Below are 19717 nucleotides of genomic sequence, written 5' to 3' on the forward strand. Positions count from 1 at the left end.
CCGAGCTGAAGGCCACTCTCTGGATCTTAACCCTAGGACCTGCCAACATAGGCTTTTTATTTTTACATGCTGGAGGCAGGAAAACCGAAGGTATCATTCAGGGGTCTCAGATCAACACTGACATAGTGAACATCAACTTGAATGGTCATAAGGTTGCTTCCTTTAGGGAGTCCTCCTTGTTCAATAAATCAGGCACCCCTTCTGGGGAGGGAGCAGTCAAGGTTGAACAATAGATGAGAGGGCTGGTGGGAACAACACTAGGGTTTGTTGGGAACAGATGAAACATGTATGCCCACCTCCTCCTCTACATTTGTGATCTTTTCATTGAGGGCCCCCACTTTAGATTATAATTATGACTTATCATGACAGTCCTCTAGCGGTAGATTCGGTTGTGCATCAGATATGGTTAGATTACGTTTCCTCATTGTTCAAAGGATCACACAGCAGCTGTAAATCCGGTCTGTTCAGCCATGGAAGGACTTGTCTTTGCCTGGTCCTCGCCCGGGCTGTCCCACACATGTCCTGGGCAGCTGGAAGCAAGTGAACACTTTATAGCGTTAAGGCCCCTCCTTCTCCTCACCAAGAGGTGGCAGGGTATTCCAGTTGGTGTAGTCCCCTGGGCCAACAGCACTGGAAGGGGCATATTCTCAAGGAGTTATCAAGAGTTAACAGTACTTTATCATAGCCAAAGTCACAATAAAGTTATCACCCCAATCACAAGCTGGTGCAAACAGCCCATAGCTCCAGTTTACCCGCAATAGCAGCCGCAAAAACCAGCACCACAGATGACCCTGTCAACTATCGCTAGTGAGATGCAGAGTAGGCATTCCTGTGCAAAAAGCAGCAACAACACTGTACAAAATTTCCAAAGACCAGTCAGATTGGCAAAAAGACCACGGAACATGCGATAAGGCATGTTAGCTGCAGGAAACTAATACCTGCTCTGACTTGGTGCAAAGTCAGACGACAGCCTGCACCACAAAAGGGAGGCCAGCCCAGAGCCACATCTGAAGAACAACAGATGCCTTGGAGCCACTGAACATTCAGGCCGGACACCCAAGAAGGCCACAACACCCACAGCTACCACACACAGGACCCCCCACTCCCCTGGACCCCCAACGCCCCCCAGACCAACACTGAGGCAGCGCAGACAAAGACAGCGACCCTCAGAAAATGCACCAACCTCACAGTCCCAACACCAGAGAATGTCATTGCCCACTACATGCTCAATAGGACAACCCTCCTCCGCATCCTGACCACTATTGTCCACAGGCTGACAGTTCCAACACAGCGGACAACCAACATCCCACCTCAGACCAAGCTGCTGGCCATGCTGCACCTGTAGGCCTCTGGTATCCTCCAACCAACAACCGTCTGAGATGGAGGAGTGACACAGCCCAGCCAATCCAAGTCCCTCACAACGTTGATGGATGACACCATCAGCTTTGTACCCCACCATCTATACTTCCCACACACTGCTCAGGAACAGCTGGAGAGCAAGCAAGGAGTCTACACCACAACTGGCTTCCCGCACATGTCAGGGGGCAATTGACTGCACACATGTCCAACTAATGGCCCCTGGCAAAACTGCACACAATAAGCGCAACAGAAAGCGCACGTATCCCACTAATGTCCAGGCAATATTGGACCACTGAGGAATCTCCACCAATATTGTCGCCAACCCCCTAGGCAGGGTGCATGGGTCCTATACCTTCCGACAGTCCATCATCAACCTGCGCTACCAGGATGGCACCCACAGAATTGCACTGCTCATTGTCCAATACCAAATGAACACAGCACCCACCTCAACTCCACAATCATGCAACTCACAACACAGGAAATGCACACATCACAAGCTCACATACATCATGCACACCCATCAGACATGACAAAACAACTTACTGTGGGAACCTGGGTCAGCCATGTACATTAGCCATCAACGGCATGGCACCTCAGCCACACAATAGCAGGATGTGGGAAGAGGTGGGGACGAGACATGTGTGATGGAGGCAAGTGACCAATGAATATGAGTGTACACAATGCCAAGTGTGGTGTGGTTGAGCTGGACATATTGCAGGATGCAGACCACACACATATCAATGTAGACATACCCCGCTGGTGTATGGAGTGTGGTGGACAGTGGAAGCAACCAGGTCACCCTAGCCAGTGAGGAAGATTGCGGAAATGTAGTTTGTTACGCCCCCCCGCAAGCATAAGCGGAGTGGGCTGGCCCGGCATACGCCAGGCCAGCATAGGGGTGTGAATAAAAGGCACGTAACCTTGGGTGTGGTCCTCTTCCAGAATGCCCAACGTCTCTGCCAGGACAGAGCCTCTCACCCCACCACAAGGCAGACGCCAACGCCATGAGCGGGGTTGCCTGTGATCCTGTGCGCCTGCTGCACCCCAGGACGCTTGTCCTCGAACCAGTCCTGCCCGCCCCTGCACACCCAGGCCTCAATGCCCACTTGCCAACACCAGCTTGTGTCAAAGAGGGCCCACCACATGCCGGTGCAGTCTCCAAACCCGAGGGCCGCGACATTGGCAGCCTCCTCAGACCATCACAGCCTCCTCAAAACAGGAGTAGGGGGTAGTTTTCATCCTCATGTAGCTGATACCAAATTGGTGGTGGCAACAAGGCTGTCGCTTTCCACTACCCCATTTGCTGCTTCTGGATAACATCAGACGTCTACATCATGCCCTGGAGAACACCTTCCACTGTCCCCCGCAACCCTCCGCCACATTCACCTTTGACATCAACGAGGACCCGCTCAGTCTGCGTGGCCCTACCTCAGTGGACCACAAGTCACTGTCCCGTGGCGGGGTGCCTGTGCTGGCCACTGTGCATCCGGGGCCACTAACTCTGTGCTGTTCAAGTCAGGGACCCTTTCTTCTGTTATACTGGATGACCTCTGAGACGGTGGTCTCCATGTGTATGTGGTCCTGCCCTATCTGCTGCCTCCGGCCTCAAACTGCGGTCCACCAGGGCTCACACATCCAATCAGGTCCTGACTGGCCCGGATGTGGTATCACTGCAGGAGGCACACACCACCATCGGTAGGACCACCTCCAACCGCCATCTGCCAGAGTCGAAACAGTGGTACTGGCAGACTGACGGAGTTGCTCACACCTGTCATGGATGCCATCATCTGCCTGATCCCCTGCTTAGCACTCCAGGTGCCACTGATTCAATCAGCAACTGTCAATGGTTTGAGGTGCACTGAATTTTGTGCTGTGGAGAGTTTGCACAGCAATGTCACCTCAGGCAGTGTGGGAGACCTGGGACTTTGATGAGAAAGATGATGCAGGTCTAACACACCCCACTGCATCTGCATCATGAATATCCCAAATGGACACAGGTCTTGTCATTTTGATCACATGAGTGCGCTCAACTCTAGTGCCCCAACCTCAGTGCACTGCAACTCATGGACACTTCTGTTTGCATATTGGGTGACCTCTGTACTTTCTCCGGTTCCCTCTATATTGGTCAGCAGTTGACTGTTAAGTAGGTGTTTTCAGTTTCCATTGCACTGGTGTCCACTGTTCAAGTTGTTGCCAGCACCAAGCACTCTGTGTGGACTGGCTTACAGTCACCCCACACACATCCAGCACAGGCATCACTGTACGTGTGGCCCTGCCAATAAAGGGGCCGGGCGCACATGACGGTAGCCAGTTCAATATAATTCCTGTGTGTGTCCCTGTGGTCTTGTTGTATGCATGAGGGCCATCGGCCCTACAACATTACATTGTGCTGTGTACAGCGGGCGCAGACATGTCACCGTAGGCAGTGGGTTGGAGCTTGGACATGTAGCTTTGTCATCACCCACTCAATTTGTGAGGGAAGTGGCCTGGGCCGTCGTACGCAGAGCCAACATGGGTGTGTTACTGCTATTTGCCTGCCCCTGGGCGTGGTTCTGTACAGTGAATGTGCATCTGCATGTGTCTCTGTGGCAGTGTGGGTCTCCTTTGTGGGGTGTAGGTGGTCCAGGAAGGATAATGGACACCCACGTATGTGATCTAGTTCGCCTTCCATGGGTTCGGACCCCACCCGCACCTGTTCGGCCACCTCCGTTTTGGATTCTGGCACCTGGTACAGGAGTGCCATGTGTGGGTCCGTGAAGTGTTGTGAGCAAGCCGTGCTTGTGGGTGCTTCCTGTTGTGTGGTCTGTTGCAGGGTCTGTGTTCTCCTTTAAGTAGCGTGGCCGCCCGGGTCCTGTTGATGTTGTGTCAGATCCTCTTAAGCTGTGTCCGGACTCCTGACGCCTTGCACCGTCTCCACACTGATGACTGTGACCTCGGTTTCCTCCAGCTCCTCCTGTGGTGCAGGACTTCCACCTCTTGTGGCCGTTGCTGCCTTCCTGTTGGCAGCTGGGTTGTGCCTGGTTTAGGTTATCACATCATGGCAGCGCTTCTTGGCCTTCTCAATTGGTCTCCTCAACACTCTGACTGCATTCCCGGTGGTCTACTTGTAGGTCAGTTGATGGTAGTGTTCTGTCACCCCCGTGACACAGATCTGGGTTTGCTGCGGACTGCATCCCGTCTTTCTCTCCCTTTTCTCCTTGGCCGTCCCTGTCCCCGTTGTTCCTTGCTGGTGGTCGGTGGGGGTTGTGGTTTTTGCGTTGGACTCTGCATCCAGTCAGGGTGCATCCATGTTGCAATGCACTTTGGATTGTTTTTGGTGTGTTGTTTCTGTAGTTTTTATAGTGCATTTTGCCGCCAGACACGTGGGATTTGCAGGCCTGTCGCTGGTTTTTGCTGCTTTTTGTACCGCGATTGGCCTCGGCGCATTATGTTTTGCGTTCGCGTTTCTCATTTTTGCGGCGTGGAGTTGATTTTAACATGGACATTTGACGCTTTATCTGGAGACTATCGCATGGTACCGCCGTGTTGAGAATGCCTCGTTAACATAGCGTAATTTTCCCGCAATAGACTGCGATGTTGGAAGTTGCGTTATGTTACTTTTGCGATGGTTATCACACGTTCTTGAGAATATGCCCCAAAGTTTCCAAGCAGTGCATGTCCTGGTCAGCGGGAAGCAAGTGAGCACTTTATAGCGCCAATGCCCCTCTTCTTCGTGAGAAAATAAGGCAGTAACGATCGTCAAGAAGTGAGAGCCACTGTATACTTGCTTTGCTAAAAGGCAGCTCACTAGCGAATTTCTTTTTTTGTTTCATAAAGCACAAAAATGTCAGTCTGTGTCCACTTTGTAGAGTTCGGATGTCTGGTACATGGAATTGCTGATAAAAAAATAAATATTTGCTTCAAAATGGAAACTGACTTATTGTTAGACAAGGAGGGAACAACTGTTTTAAACAGGAGTAGTGGATGAAAGTTATGTTTGTGTGTGGGTTGAAGGATTTTTAAAGATCAGTGCTTTCATGAAAAATATAAGATTAAGCACTGGTCTTGCTTAGAGATATAAGAGCTTTCAAAAGTGCTGGTCCAGCACTTTGTTTTGCCTGAATGCTTCTTTAATTTAAATTCAACTTTGACATAATGGGGTTCCTTTGTATGTCTGCAAGTTCTGATTCTTTAACCTTAGATGGTAGATCTGTAAGGATCTTGTGAGCGTTGAAATGCAAAACCACCCTGCAAAATATCCATAGTGTCTTTCTTCAAGGGGCTCTGACCAACAATGGGACAGGTTGACACAATATCAGCAGTCAAGTAATGGGAGAAAGTTAATGGTGCTGAATAAAGTTATCACATATACAGGTTCCGGCCAAAGCTGAAGAATAGATGTTTGCTTTTATGGTTTGATTAGCCCATTGCTCCCAGACAATGTTATGTTGATTTATTTCTATAGCGCACAACTCACCCTGGGGCATCTTGGCGCTGCCTAGAAATAGTAGCCTGAGAATTGGAAGGATCAAAGCGAATCAGAGAAGACACTTGGAACAAGAAGGCTTTCAACCAGTAACTGGAAATTTTGCGGAGGTCCACCGGGAGCCTATTCCAATATCTTGGAGCAAGATATGAGAATGCTCTGCCCCCTGTACGAGTCAAGAGAATTCGGGAAACCTTGAGAAGGCCTAGTGTGCTAGATCTTTGGTTTGTGCAAGGTGAGTATCTTATGAGGTTTTTTTTGCAGGTGGAGGGGACCTCTGTCTTTGAGAGCGTTAAAAGTTAAACAGCAGATTTTGAAAAAATATCTTTTTTTTACTGGAAGCCAGTGCAGTTCCCTGAGCAAAGGAGTCGAAGGAGAGCTACTCACCAAATGTATTGTTGTCTGCTCTGATGTTTGCTACTTGGATCATCTTTTGTGACTGAGCAGAAACCTAATGCTGTTTTGAGTTGATGATCAATTGATTGCTTTGTTTTTAACTTGCACTACTTTTCCAATATATTATGACACTTTCAACTGACCACGCCAGTGTATATCTAACTTATATGATAATGTATGTCAAATACTTTTTTACATTTCCATTTATTTTTATTGGTATTTAGTGCATCCACACAATATGAGGTGACAGCCTCAAACAGATAATCACAGGCAGATAACTGAGAGGTGGGAGGAAGGAGGGCGGGGTAGGAGGGAGGAGAGAGAAGGGGAACATAGCTGACATGTTAAGTCATCACAATAGCATTATAACATAGTATATATCCAGAACATTTCTGTAGCAGTGGAATTACATTGTTCAGACTTAATACAGATTGAGGGCTACGTTTAGGCATGTGACCGAAGGAGACGCGCCTCGCAGGGAAACTTAAGACATGAGGTGTATGTAGGGCAGCGTTTTTTACTGTCAGTTAACTGTGTCAGCCCACATAAGTTTGAGGTGTGGGGGAATCCTGCAGCCTAAAATATGTTAGGAGTGGCTCCCAGATGTCTTTGGGTGGGCTGCCAGGGACATCAATTCCCAATAGGTGGCCAATTGTTCCTGGCAATGTGATGCATCTTGCAACCAGGAAGTGACCCTTGGGACAGACCTCCTTCTACAGTGCTTGGCAAGTGGTGCTTGGTAAAGTGCCTAGTAAAGCAGCTGCGGTATGGGTGGCCAGTAATCAGTTGGAGAATAACATGTACTTCATGCTAATAATCTGCTTTTCTACGACATTCCCAAGCTAAATGTAAAAACGAAGCCTGAGGTGTCGAGCATCTCTCGCATTGCGCCTCCTCCCTCAGACCCATGTGATGCATCTGTATAGGTGTGCGATATAAACAATAGAGGAACTTAAAGAGTATGAGATGTAGTCTTTAATTTGGTGAGATAGCCGCAGTTTGTTCACAGCAATTAGCCCGTTGCTCAGTAGATAGAGGTGGGTCTCTGTCCAGTGTCTATTGAGCGTGCGCTGTGTAAAATGTAAAAAATGTAAATAGATACTTGTATAGCGCACTACTCACCCGCAAGGGTCTCAAGGCGCTTTTACGAATACCGCTGTGGAACCTATCCTGGCTTTCCCTGTGAGGCGTCCACTCCTGGGCACCCCCAAGGTGGAGGCCAGGCATCCTTAGCGTTGTAGGGGCCGTTGTGGAGATTAAGCAAGCTATTGCCCAGAGTTGCAGAGTGGGACTCCATGATTGGAATAGGCACGAGGCGAGAAATATCAGGTCCGTGGAATTTTGAGCCCAAGACCCGCCGAGGCGGGTAATTGAACCCTGGTCCCGGGCTAGATCTCTGCATCAGGGTCTGCCGCTCTAATCATTGGCGCCTTGTCTTGCATAACCACGTAGAGGCGTGTGACTAGCTTTCGGTGTGAGTCATTCATCAGCATGTGTTCTAATGCATGTGGCATAAGTGAATATTCCGGGAGGTATGTAGAATACTTTGTAGAGTAGCTCAGGCTCAATGTACACTTTCAACATTCAGTATATTTTTACATTTGAATTTATGAATCTACAAATAGTATTTATTCATAAAATGTATACCAAGGGAATTAAATAAAGATGCCTCTTCATGGAAACCGTAAAAGGAGATATCATTTCTGCTTCCTAAATGGCAAGCCGATATGGTGGGCTCTCCGAAGAGCTTCAGCCCTACCCTCTCCAGTGTTTACAGGGTAGCTCGGCATGCATATTTCATAGGTTAAGTCTGTAACTGTTGAGAGTTCCTGTGGTGGAAATTCCGTCTCATATATTCCTCAATCATTACTGACGCCATCCTCTAGCGTCTCATAAATATCTGGAACTCGGTTTCTTTTGTTATCAATCCTGTTTTGAGTTTCTGGATATTCGTAGTAGTCAAAATGTAGATCATGGCAGGTCACACTCTGAAACACAAACATTACTGTCAAATGTTTTGGCACCAAAAATACCAAGCTCAATTTGCATCGTCACGACAACATTTACATTGAAATCATGCACCTAAAATGCATTATTGCATTGCCAGTTCTCACATGGAAGAATAATGATCTAGTGATGGAGTTGCTGAGAACCGCGTGTTCTAGCTGAATCTGCGATGGGACAGGCCTTCTTATCCTACTGGTAAGGCAGCGAGAAATGCATTAACCCATGGTTTTATGATGTATTAAAGACTGCTGTTGAGACTCTTAGCAGGAATCTTCTCTCTGACTATTGCTCATAGAAAGGAAAACTTTAAAGCCACTTCCAAGCTCTATCAGCGTTGCTAATGTCTTTTAGCAATGTTGTAATAGCAGCGTGGCTAAAAGTTATTGGTGTGGGATAAGGTTGTAGAGGAGAATGGCACAGAGTGGATTGGAGTGGCGTATATTAGAGTAGTATGGTGTGGAGTGGCATACAGTGGAATAGAGTAGAATGGAGTAGCATAGAATGAAGCGGTGTACAGCGCCGTAGAGTGTGCAGAGTGGATTAGATTGGAGTTGCATGGAGTAGAACAGAATGAAGTAGATTCGTGAGGCGGGCTGTAGAGTGGAGTGGCGTAGAGTGGAGAGTGATAGCAAGTTGGTTTTATTGGGAGAAGTAAATTATGGGAAAATAATATTTCACCCTCACTTCACTGCAAGGAAATTACATGCAATATCAAAGTTGATGGATTGAAAAAGGTGTTCTTCTTCATTAACATATCATAGGGAAGAGATCTTCCCTACTTCTGGAAGTCAATGTCGCACATTAAGGAGGCCCCTTATTCACCATCTTAAGATCACTTTTCAAAATCAAAATTCATTTTAGTAGGAACTATCCTCCAGATTCATCATGGTCATGTTTTGCGAGTCCTTAATAGCGACTTTTAAGGATTCGCTATTAAAGACTCGCAAAACGGGATGCATGTAGAAATTGCAATATTTTATGCGATTTCTACTGCTTCCTTATTTGCGATTCGCTAATTGCGAATCACAAATAAGGAATGGCTTTCCCATTCATTCCTATGGGCCCAAAGGCCCATAGGAATGAATGGGGAGTCATTTGGGATGATGAATCCCAAATGCAAAAATAGCGCTCGCAAAGGGCCAGATTCTCAGAATCTGGCCCTTTGCGAGCCGATTTCGGCTTGATGAATCTGGCTGTATATGCTGCATTGTCTTTTTGCTAGGTTGACTCTATAGAAATAGCACATAATTTCATTCATACATATAAATACATCCATCCTATGCTATAGTTTACACTTCCTGGTACTGAATATAACCCCTCCCAGTAACAACCCATCATCGTTCCTGGCTATCCTTGACCGTGTGACAATACTCATAGAAGCCTATTCAAAAACTGCACTTTAGGGTAGGTAAGTAGTACTGATCTAGTGAAAGGCCAGGATGAACATTTCACAATCAACAAATTACTCAAAACGGGCCCATAGACATAGTCAAATTTCCTGACTGTTTCGCAGGGGGTCAAGTTTTAGTTCACTTTGATCTGAATTAGTCACTGTCTAACTAATCTTCACAGATCAACACTCTTCTTTTGGTCAATGGACCATTAGTCGAGTAGTTGATTGTAATACAAACAAATTCATTAATCTATCTTAGAACTTCAAATAAAATAATCACAGACCCCAAGTGAGATTCAATACATTTTATTTAATAATTCATTCATTTATACCAATTCACAGTGTAAACTCCATCAACTTTCAGGGGAGAGAAAAATGGATTTATCAAATTACACTCAAATACACAGACATATTCAAAAACTTAAATGCATTAGCAGTGATAGATGAAGAGACAAAAGACACAGTAACTCATACTTTTCAAAAGATATGCAATTTTAAGGCATAAATATATTTACTGAGTAGTAAAAAGGCGGAAACCCAACCCCGGCCAAAAGGATTGGTGGAAGTCACCTGATAAAGGGTCAGGAGAAAAAGACTATAGGACTGGTGCAGGATAGGATTATACTTACTACACTTCTCTAGAACCCGACGCACCGGAGCGCATCCCTCTCTTACACGCTCTCCCTCCCGATATTCTTCCACAATTCTTCAATCTAATCAGGCTGCCTTTCAGTATTGAATATTCCCAGTCTGTTCTTCTTCCAGCAGCAGCTCTCACCTACACTTCACTCAGCATCGACTTCAGCATAAATCTCAAATACAATTCCCTAACTTAAATCACTCTAGTTATAGTCTTTATTTCCGCATGTCCCTCCCTCAAAAGTTACAAGTATTCGTGAATCATGGACTGTGATTGGGCATGGGCAGGGGAGTTGTCATCACCTCATGCTGTCATTCTTTATTTCTTAGCTAAATCTTTATTTAGTAAACCCATCCTATTTAATTTATAAATTTCTTTAGTATCACTTCCTTTCACACCCGTTCACAAAACAAATTAGATACACATTTTATATAATTCCACAGTTGAAGAGCGTTCCCAGGCATCTGTCCTTGGTTCTTAGCAGCCTGTTAATGATCCGTTCAACAGTTCACTTCGAAACTTCAGAGTGCAGACTCAACTTGTGTTACGTTTCAACCACCATCTTTTCCCTTGGCTTAGCACATCAGGCCCAAACGCACACTATTAATAAAGCAATCATAAACAGATATTATTTTCTCAAATACGTTATTATCACTGTTCACCACCCACTTCTACTCTGTCCCATGTTAAATACTTTCTTCTTCGTTAAGCAAAAGCATTAGCAGCGACAGCTTCTTCTAAATCCAGGCAAGCATATGCCAGGCACGCAGTGCCTTGAGACCTAGTTAGTGACTCCTTGCACACGCATGAGAGTTTCCCTCTCACTTGGGTTAATCACATGGCTATTTGCGCAGTACTGGTTTGCACATGGGCAAGGCGATTTTCGGTTTCAAGGGGGATCACAGTTACGCAGCCAATTATTCTTTATTATTTAAGCAAGCATAACGCCTTTCCCACATGTATGGATGTCACGCGCATGTTAGTTTTCTTTTATCTACCATTTCTATTTGTTCGTATCTTGTTAACGAGAGGTTGAGCCAAGCAAGTTTCTTTTCCTTGAATCCTTGCTCCATCAATACACTCGGATGGCTTTTTGGAGCCATAATAAAATACCCATCATTACCAATTGGCAAGTTTAACATGAAATCTTAATGTCTAGGTTAGTTTTTACACACTCTTTATTTTTCTCCTTTATGTTCATTTCTTTCATTTTACCATACAAATTGTCTTTCATTTGCTCTAACTCTATCTCTTCCCATTTTCTCTTTCTTCCCATTCTTTTGTTCTTCATTTCAATCATTGACCTTGTTCTTAGTCTTTCCTTACAACATTTATAGGTAATTACTATCATTAATATCACTAATGCTATTGAAATCATAGGTATGAGTATCTTTCCTAATAAACTACTTCCAAAAGTGCAAAACCAGTTACCTATTTTAAAAGACTTTTTCTAAAATTTTCCCATGCACTGTCAACCTCCAGTTGGGTCAAATCATTATGAATCTTTGCAATGTTCTTGATATATCCCTCAATTCCTTTTACCTTTATCCGGGATATACATCAACAATGCTGAATTTTCAACATGCAGACCCCACACCCTCGGAGATAGACGTAAGTAGTTTCATGCAAACATAACAATCACTCAAATCCATTGTTTCCAAATAATTGTAAAGAAGTTTAGTGAATACATTTAATGATGAATCACTATTTGATTTATCATGATAATACATGTTTTTAGCCAATGGTGTTAATTCAGTAGTAGTAGTTCTCTTAGTAACCACACTTACCCTCTCACTTACATTCGTGTTATTCTGATTATTAGTTATCATTAGGCCAGGTATCACATGTGTTATTAAGAACCACATCAATATTAATGTTATAATACTACATAGACAACATTTAACACATCGTCATTTTAAGTTAGATTTTGGATGTTCAGTCACTTTTACTTCTGCGATTTTTCAAGTTCTAGAATTAATTCTAAATTTAGTTACATTTTAAACATAAAATACGTAAATCTTTGTGTAATTCCACACTTCCACACTTCCACACTTCACAGGCTTTCAGCTTCCGGTCAGTACTTTTCCCTTTTGATCTTTTGATAATTTCTCACTGGATCAACCCTTTGAAAAAAAGTATTTTCTTTGAGGTGGCCTCAAATCCCTTTCATCCGATCCTTCAACTTCGTTATTTTCTAGTTCATCTGTTAGATCAAGATTTTCAAAATCTTCCAATATAATGTAGGTCCACTCTGAAGCCTTATATTTGCTATTTGTTACCCTTGCTCTTTTTGACAATCTTAATGCTCTTCTTCTTCTTGTTTGTTCTTGTTCAGCTTGACTTGATACCTTGTTTACTTGCTCTAGTTCTTTCCCTGTTTTTCTTCTTAGAATGTATCTCAGTCTTTTTGCTGCACTTGGCCAGGGATCTCCTTTTCTAACTCTATTTGTCTGCACTGCCTTGTCGCCGTCTTCACCCATTTCAAGTGTCCTTTTATTTTCACTTTCCTTTTGTTGGGTTTGTTCTGAATTCCCTACTTTTTCTTCTTCTCTTATTTGTTTTTGTTCTTGACCTTCTGCTCTTCTCCTTTCTTTTTCTAACTGCCTCTGATCTAAATTGTCTTCAGCTGATTCTTTCCTTTCCCTAACTGAGCTTGATTTGAACCTTTAGCAATAGACTTTCCTTCTTCTTTTTTTTTTTAATCCTCATTTGCATGCATAGCTCCAATCTATCAAAACAAAAAAATTGCCACAGAGCAGGAAATCAGGCTGTGCTTCTGTACTGTCCCAGCGTTAGCTGGCAGGGATATCGTAGGAGAGGGAGGCGGCCAGATCCCAGCAGCACATACACGTAAGCCTTGAAGATTCAAGCACAGGGCTATTTGTTGGTAGATAGTGCCTGAGATACCGAAGCCCCATAGGCGCCATGGCACCTTGCCATAGAAACAAGGGTGAGCAATGCCTGCATTAATCATAGGACCTGGGGAAAAAAAAACCCAGGCTCAGTACGACTGCTCTAACTGTGTCCAAAAAGCTCTCCTACTCATATTTCCACTCCTAGCTAGGTCGAGTTTTGATATCTGGAGGACTGAAGAACGCCATTCATGTAAGGTGGGTGGCAGGGCGTCCTTCCAGTGTCTACAGATTTCCCTACGCGCCGCCAGAATAGAATAAAACAACAAGTTAGAGGCAGCATTGCGGGCTTTGCCACTCAGGCTGAAAATGACAAGGGCGAGATCAATGGAAATGTGAGAGCCCAGTGTTGAAGATAATTTGTTCCCTATGGAGTCCCAAAATGAAGTTATTTTTGGGCATTCATTAAACATATGAATGTCGGATGCAGCTACTAATCCGCACCTTGGGCACGAGACCGGGCCTGTCGAAGAAAACTCTGACAGCCTCTGCGGGGAATAGTAGGCCCTGTGTATTGTGAAAAGATGGTTCCTACGGAGCCAGGCTGGTTAAACCAAGTCCCACAGTACCTCACAAGAAGCAGACCAAAGCTCCTCCACGTCTATGCCTGGCATTGAATCAGCCCATAATGATGTTGGAAGGCAAAATTCTTCTTGTAACTAAATTTGATCTGAGTTTTCTGCAATGAGCTCTTCTTCTATTTCTGACTGGGCTGTATCTGGGATTTCTGCAATGGATTCTTCTGGAGTTTGCTTACTTCGTTCTGGTCTTTCAAGTTTAAGCTCTCCTCTGGTCTTTACAACAGTCTCTTCAGTCCCAGTAACTGGTGCCGACTCTACTTGACTTGTACTTGGTTGTTCGTCGCCAATGGTTTCTTAAGAGTCTGGTTTTCTGACTTCTTCATCTTCACAATGCTCAGCTTCTGGTTCTTTTCTTTGTTCTACCAGTTGCTGCTTTGGTTGATCAGGTGGACTTGGGACTCTTTGAGTATGACTGGTGTGTATCCAATTCAGAAATCCAGCACACTTTACTGCTGTTGTCGTGACCAATATCACTTGATGAGGTCCTTTCCACCTGGGTTCCAAGCACAACTTCCTTGTATGCTTCTTTATCATTACCCAGTCTCCAGGGCACAAATCATGAGCTTGATTTGGCTGTGCTGCGTTTGGATCTTATCCAACCTGGTGAGACACAGAACGTACCAGATCAGCCAGCCCTTTGCAATAGTCCAATATTAAATCATCAGTTATATTCATCAATTTGTTACCAGGTATAAATTCTTGTCTCATTGCTCTTCCCATGAGTATTTCATGTGGACTTCATCCTGTTCTTCGATCAGGAATACTTCTAAGGCTCATCAATACAACAGGCAAAGCATCAGGCCTTTTCAGTGAAGTGGATGCACACACTTTTCATAACCTGGATTTTATTGTGCCATTGAGCTGCTCAACCACTCCAGAGTCTTCTGGTCGGTAGGCACAATGACACTTCTTTTCAATTTTGAAAGCTTCACAAATCAATTTAATTATCTCATTATTAATATGAGGTCCTCTATCTGATTCCATTGTGACTGGAAATCCAAATCTCGGGATAAGCTCGCTTAACAGTAATTTAGCAACTGTGAGGCTGTCGTTCCTTCTTGTGGGATAGGCTTCTACCCATCGAGAAAACAGACAAACAATGACAAGGACATACTTCAAACCATTGCACGATGGCAACTCTATGAAGTCTAGCTGCAATCTTGTGAACGGTCCCTCTGCCTTTCCAATTTTACTCAACTAACCATTGTTTTCCTTCCCGGGTTTTGCAGTTGGCAGGTCAAGCATCTTTGGCAGAGGTTCTCTGTAACAATCCTGAACTTGGGATTAAACCACATCTGTCTGAATTGTCTGATCATGGCATCCCTCCCGGTGTGCAATTCCATGATATATCCTAGCCATTTGGGACAATAACCTATCTGGCATTATCGGTCTACCATCTGGACACACCCACACTTCGTCGTCAGCCCTTCTTGTGCAACCTGTTTTGATCCAACGTTTATTGTCTTTCATGTCTGCCTCATCCTGTAATTACCTAACCTCATCCCATGTTTCAAAAGGAAAGAAAAATATTTGTTGGCAATTGGTAACTTCTTTTTCCATCCCTCTGTTCAAAGACATTGTATTTCTTGCGCAAAATGTTCTACTTGCTCTGCGTACTGATTACCCAATGTCACATAATCATTTCCTGACTTATGTGCTGCACATTTGACCACTGCAATTTCTTTTGCCAATAGTAATGCTTCCAATAGTTCTTTAATATTCTTTGCCATGTCTTATTGGAGATCCTGAAGAAGTCAGAAATCCCCTCTGTAGCCACAATTGGCCAAAATCATGTACAACCCCGAAACCATATTGACTGTCCGTAAATATGGTTACTCTCAATTCTTCCCGAAAATTTAAAAGCCCTCGTCAATGCAAACAATTTGGCTATTTGAGCAGACTTGACTCCTCTTAGACTGGAGGCTTCTATGATACCTGACAGAGTGCATGGAGCATAGCCAGACATCAGTTCTCATTTCTCCCTTCTCAAACATGACCCTTCAACAAACAGTACACAGTCTACCTCTTCCAGTGGAACCTCAAAGAGATCTAGCCTTGGCTTTGTACACATCTCTGTCACATCCAAACAATCATGATCAACTTCCTCTTTCACTTCCTCACAATAGAAATCAGGCAACAAGGTTGCTGGATTCACCATGGTACATCTTGTCACACTTACATTTTCAGCACCCAAGATTACTCTTTCATACTTAGTCAGCTGACTAGGGATCAAATGTTGAGTATGAGTTCATGTTAAACGGGATCTCAACTGAAGGTTGCACATATAATGTGACAGGATGTCACATCACAATCAATTCCCTCTGCTCCAGGCTTACACAAGTAGCTGCTACTGCTTTTAAACAGCCAGGTAATGCTGCAGCCACTAGATCAAAAGTATCAGAAAAGTAGGCTACGGATTGTCGAGACAATCCATGTATCTGGGTTAACACCAAAAGTGCACACCCTTCTCTTTCACAACAGAAGAATGCAAATTCTTTTGTATTGTCTGGCATTTCTAATGCTGGGTCCTGACACAAACAACTTTTCAGATTTATGAATGCTTCTTCACTTTCATCATCCCACTCAATCAGGTCTGTCATCTCTTTTCGTGTCAACCTTATGAAAGGTTTTGACAGCAGTGAAAATCCACTTATCCATTGATGACAATATCTAACCACTCCCAAAAACATTCACACTTCCTTTTTAGTTTTAGGCTTACTCATTTGTCAAATCACTTTTATTCTTTCTGGTGTCACCTTTCTGACTTCTTTCTCTATCTTATGTCTAAGATATGCAACTTCTTGTTTACAAAATTGTAATTTTCCTGGGAGTACCTTGTGTCCTCCTTCTGCCAAATGTTTCAGTAAAGCTATTGTGTCAGTGACACAAACTTCTCTTGTCTTTGATGCCAATAATAGGTCCTCAATAAACTGAATCAAGACTGAGTTTCCTGGCATTACCAATGTCTCTAAAAGAAAATAAAAATCTGATTGAATATCGACAGACTTTCTGTGTACCCTTGAGGAACTCGGAATCATGCCAAAACACGGTTTCCAACCCGGAAAGCAAAAAGATATTGGCTAACCGGATGTAATGGAATTGAAAAGAATTCTTGGCACAAATCAATCACAGTATACCAGTGAGCATCCCATAGTATCTGATAAAGAATAACTGCAGGGTTTGGTACTACAGGACAACAGGTTCCTACTATTTTATTGATTTTCCTCAAACCTTGCACTATTCTATATTTTCCACTAGGCTTCTTAAGTCCTGTGATTGGCGAATTACAAGGTCTGCCCTATATTTCTTCTAATATTCCCTGTTCAATCATTTGGGCAATTATGAGGGCAACTCCTGCTTTCACTTCAAGGCTCATTCTGTATTGTGGTGTATTTGGGTATATTGCACCTTCCTTTACCATAACTTTGTTAGGGTCCACCTTAGTCATTAGACCAATTTCTTTTCAGGTAAAATCCCACACATCTGACCTCACTGTTTCTCTTAACTCATCAGGTAAATCACTTTCAGTAAAAAGTGAAAACATCTCATCCACTTCTGTTCCGTGTTTATCAGGCATCATTATGAAAACTACATATTCATTCGGCATTTGGAAAGCCACATCATCAGGCGTACAAAAGATGGTGCAATTCATCTTCGACAGCAAGTCCCTCCCTAATAGGTTTACTGGACTTGAGTTGCATATCACAAATCGATGCATGTCTTTGAAATTTCCAATATTCACTTCTATTGGTTTTGTGATCGGGGTCCTAATCTACTTATTTGAGACTCCTACAACTTGAATAGTTTCTCCATAGAGGGGTAGGTTTGGGATTTCTGCTGTTCTTGCAGTAGAAAGGGTAGCGCCGGTATCCACTTGGAAAGTATTATCATTACCTTCAACCTTCCCATCAATAAATGGACCTGACTGATCTGCTGCCAAGGATACACTAAATATGCACTCCTCCTCCCCCCTCAGGCACCGTCATTGCAACATCCCCGATTCATCGGCACCACTCTGCATCCAAAATTGTTGAACAGTCTGTGTATTCTTATCACTTTTTCCTTGGAAACTGATGTTCACACTGCATCTCTGCGCCTGAGCATTCACATTGTTGGACAAAGGGGCTTGAGGCACCTGTAACTGAGGAGTAACTGTCTGCGGCTGTTGTTGTTGAGTCACAACACCCCATTCTGCATCTGTGGATTTAAAATTTGATTTACCCATTATTCTGTTGAATGTTTCTTCACTCGTTCTTCCAATGTCCAAGCTTTCCAGACCCATGACAAGGATATTTCTTTCTAGCTTCTCCTCTACTCATTCTTCCTTTTCCTTTGCTATTCTGATTCTGTCCATTCATCTGATTATCATTTTGAGAACCAGAATTTGCTTCTTGGTGCTCTGCTATCTTCACTTATGCCCGCATCATTTTCTTCTTTAACTTTTTATGCTTTGCATCAATGTCTTCACTGCAGTATTCTGCAGCTTCTCAGTGTTATTCCAACAGACGAGTAACCTCACTGCAGTGTGGCTTCCATTTACCACCCTCTATCCCTTCCCCGGATTTCCAGACAACATAAAACAAGACATTAACTTTTCACGTTAAGACTATATAATCAATAATCAAAAATTCTGTCCTATGCAATTACCAATATAATCAATAACACCATCAAGTCAAATAAGTATGTATTAAGTGTATGAGCTTTGAAAATGTACACTAGTGCATGTATTATGCTATGTTGCACATTGCACATTTCTGCATGCTGTGCACAAATAATAAGAAAAGCTGCTTTAAACTAATAGCTTTGCTAGGTAATCATTTATACAGGGTACTAGTATAGGGGGAGGTAAACATAATGGGATTTATTTAGTAAATTAATACTATTTTTGTGTTTGTTTTGTTTTTGGGCCAAAGATAAAATGGCTGCCTGTGAATCCAGCAAGACTGTGAAGTGCATTGAAAAGAAGGGAGCATGTGCAGGTTATACCAGCTTGACTCAAGTACAGAAGGAGTCAAGGCCACTGTGAACCATACATTCTTGTGATCGTGCCAATGTACCAGTGTTAGTTAAAGTATCCTTCCTGTGTGAAATGTGACAGGAAGGAGGAAATAAATTAAAACATGTTTCCGCGTAAATGTTGCTAAAACATATACATTTATTAATCTTTAACTTTTTTTTGTTAAAACAGGTTGGTTTGGAATTTCCAATGAAAACAGGATGGTGAGACCCTCATGTCACATATGGTAACAATTCACAGTGCGAGTTTCTCTGAATATGAAACATTTTATTGTAGTCTGCCAAGAATTAGAGTTTGGAAGAAGAAATATAAATGTAAACCTGATGCGACGTCAGTATGGCTCCTGCTACTGACCCTCCCTTCACAAGGTAATATAACAATGTCTTTTATGTCGTTGGTTATGAAATTATTCTTAGTAACAACGTAAAAACAGCGCTACTCTGTCTGCTCCACTAAACCAAAAATTGTTTTTCCACGCGCTGCAAAGAGAAAAATTCCTTCCTGTCATTGCGAGTAAAACCCATTGTTTACCCTTCACTTAAGCTCAGGATGGCCTGCTACTCCTTTAGGGATACTCCTCCTTTGGGTAAGGCCAAAGATTCACAGGCGGGCCATCTGCTCTCATTCACACTCTACTTTTATACGATATAGTCCCTAATATAATACTGCCAGCCCTCCGTAGCTTCTAGGTATTATGACAACAGACGAGTAACCTTCTGCAGTGTGATTTCCATTTACCACACTCTTCTAAATTCCATTCCGGGATTCCCAGGTATCTCTGTACCTTTGCTTCCAGACAACATAAAACACAACACTAACTCTTAATGTTAAACATATAGTCAATTAGTCAGAAGACTAGTCAATAATCAATCATCAATAATCACCAACTAATCAATAATAACCATCACTCTGCTACCAGAAAAACTGATCCAGCGAAAGGCCAGGAG

The 19717-nt window shown here is 43.4% G+C and overlaps 1 protein-coding gene across 2 annotated transcripts in view; it reads right to left on the reverse strand.

The window, feature by feature from the left end:
• LOC147711656 (uncharacterized) overlaps positions 1-19717 on the reverse strand; it is a 523516-nt gene that overhangs the window by 13187 nt on the left and 490612 nt on the right. The window contains exon 7 of one of the 2 annotated variants that reach the window (XM_086920220.1): positions 7649-8208. The exons of the other annotated variant lie outside the window; for it this stretch is intronic. Within the exon in view, the coding sequence (XP_086776346.1) occupies positions 8080-8208 (129 nt within the window). The 3' untranslated portion in view covers positions 7649-8079. Of the gene's footprint in view, positions 1-7648; positions 8209-19717 lie in introns of those variants that run through there. 2 annotated transcript variants of the gene reach the window in all.

The sequence above is a fragment of the Lissotriton vulgaris genome, chromosome 5 (genome assembly GCF_964263255.1).
Source record: "Lissotriton vulgaris chromosome 5, aLisVul1.2, whole genome shotgun sequence".
Lineage (NCBI taxonomy): Eukaryota > Metazoa > Chordata > Amphibia > Caudata > Salamandridae > Lissotriton > Lissotriton vulgaris.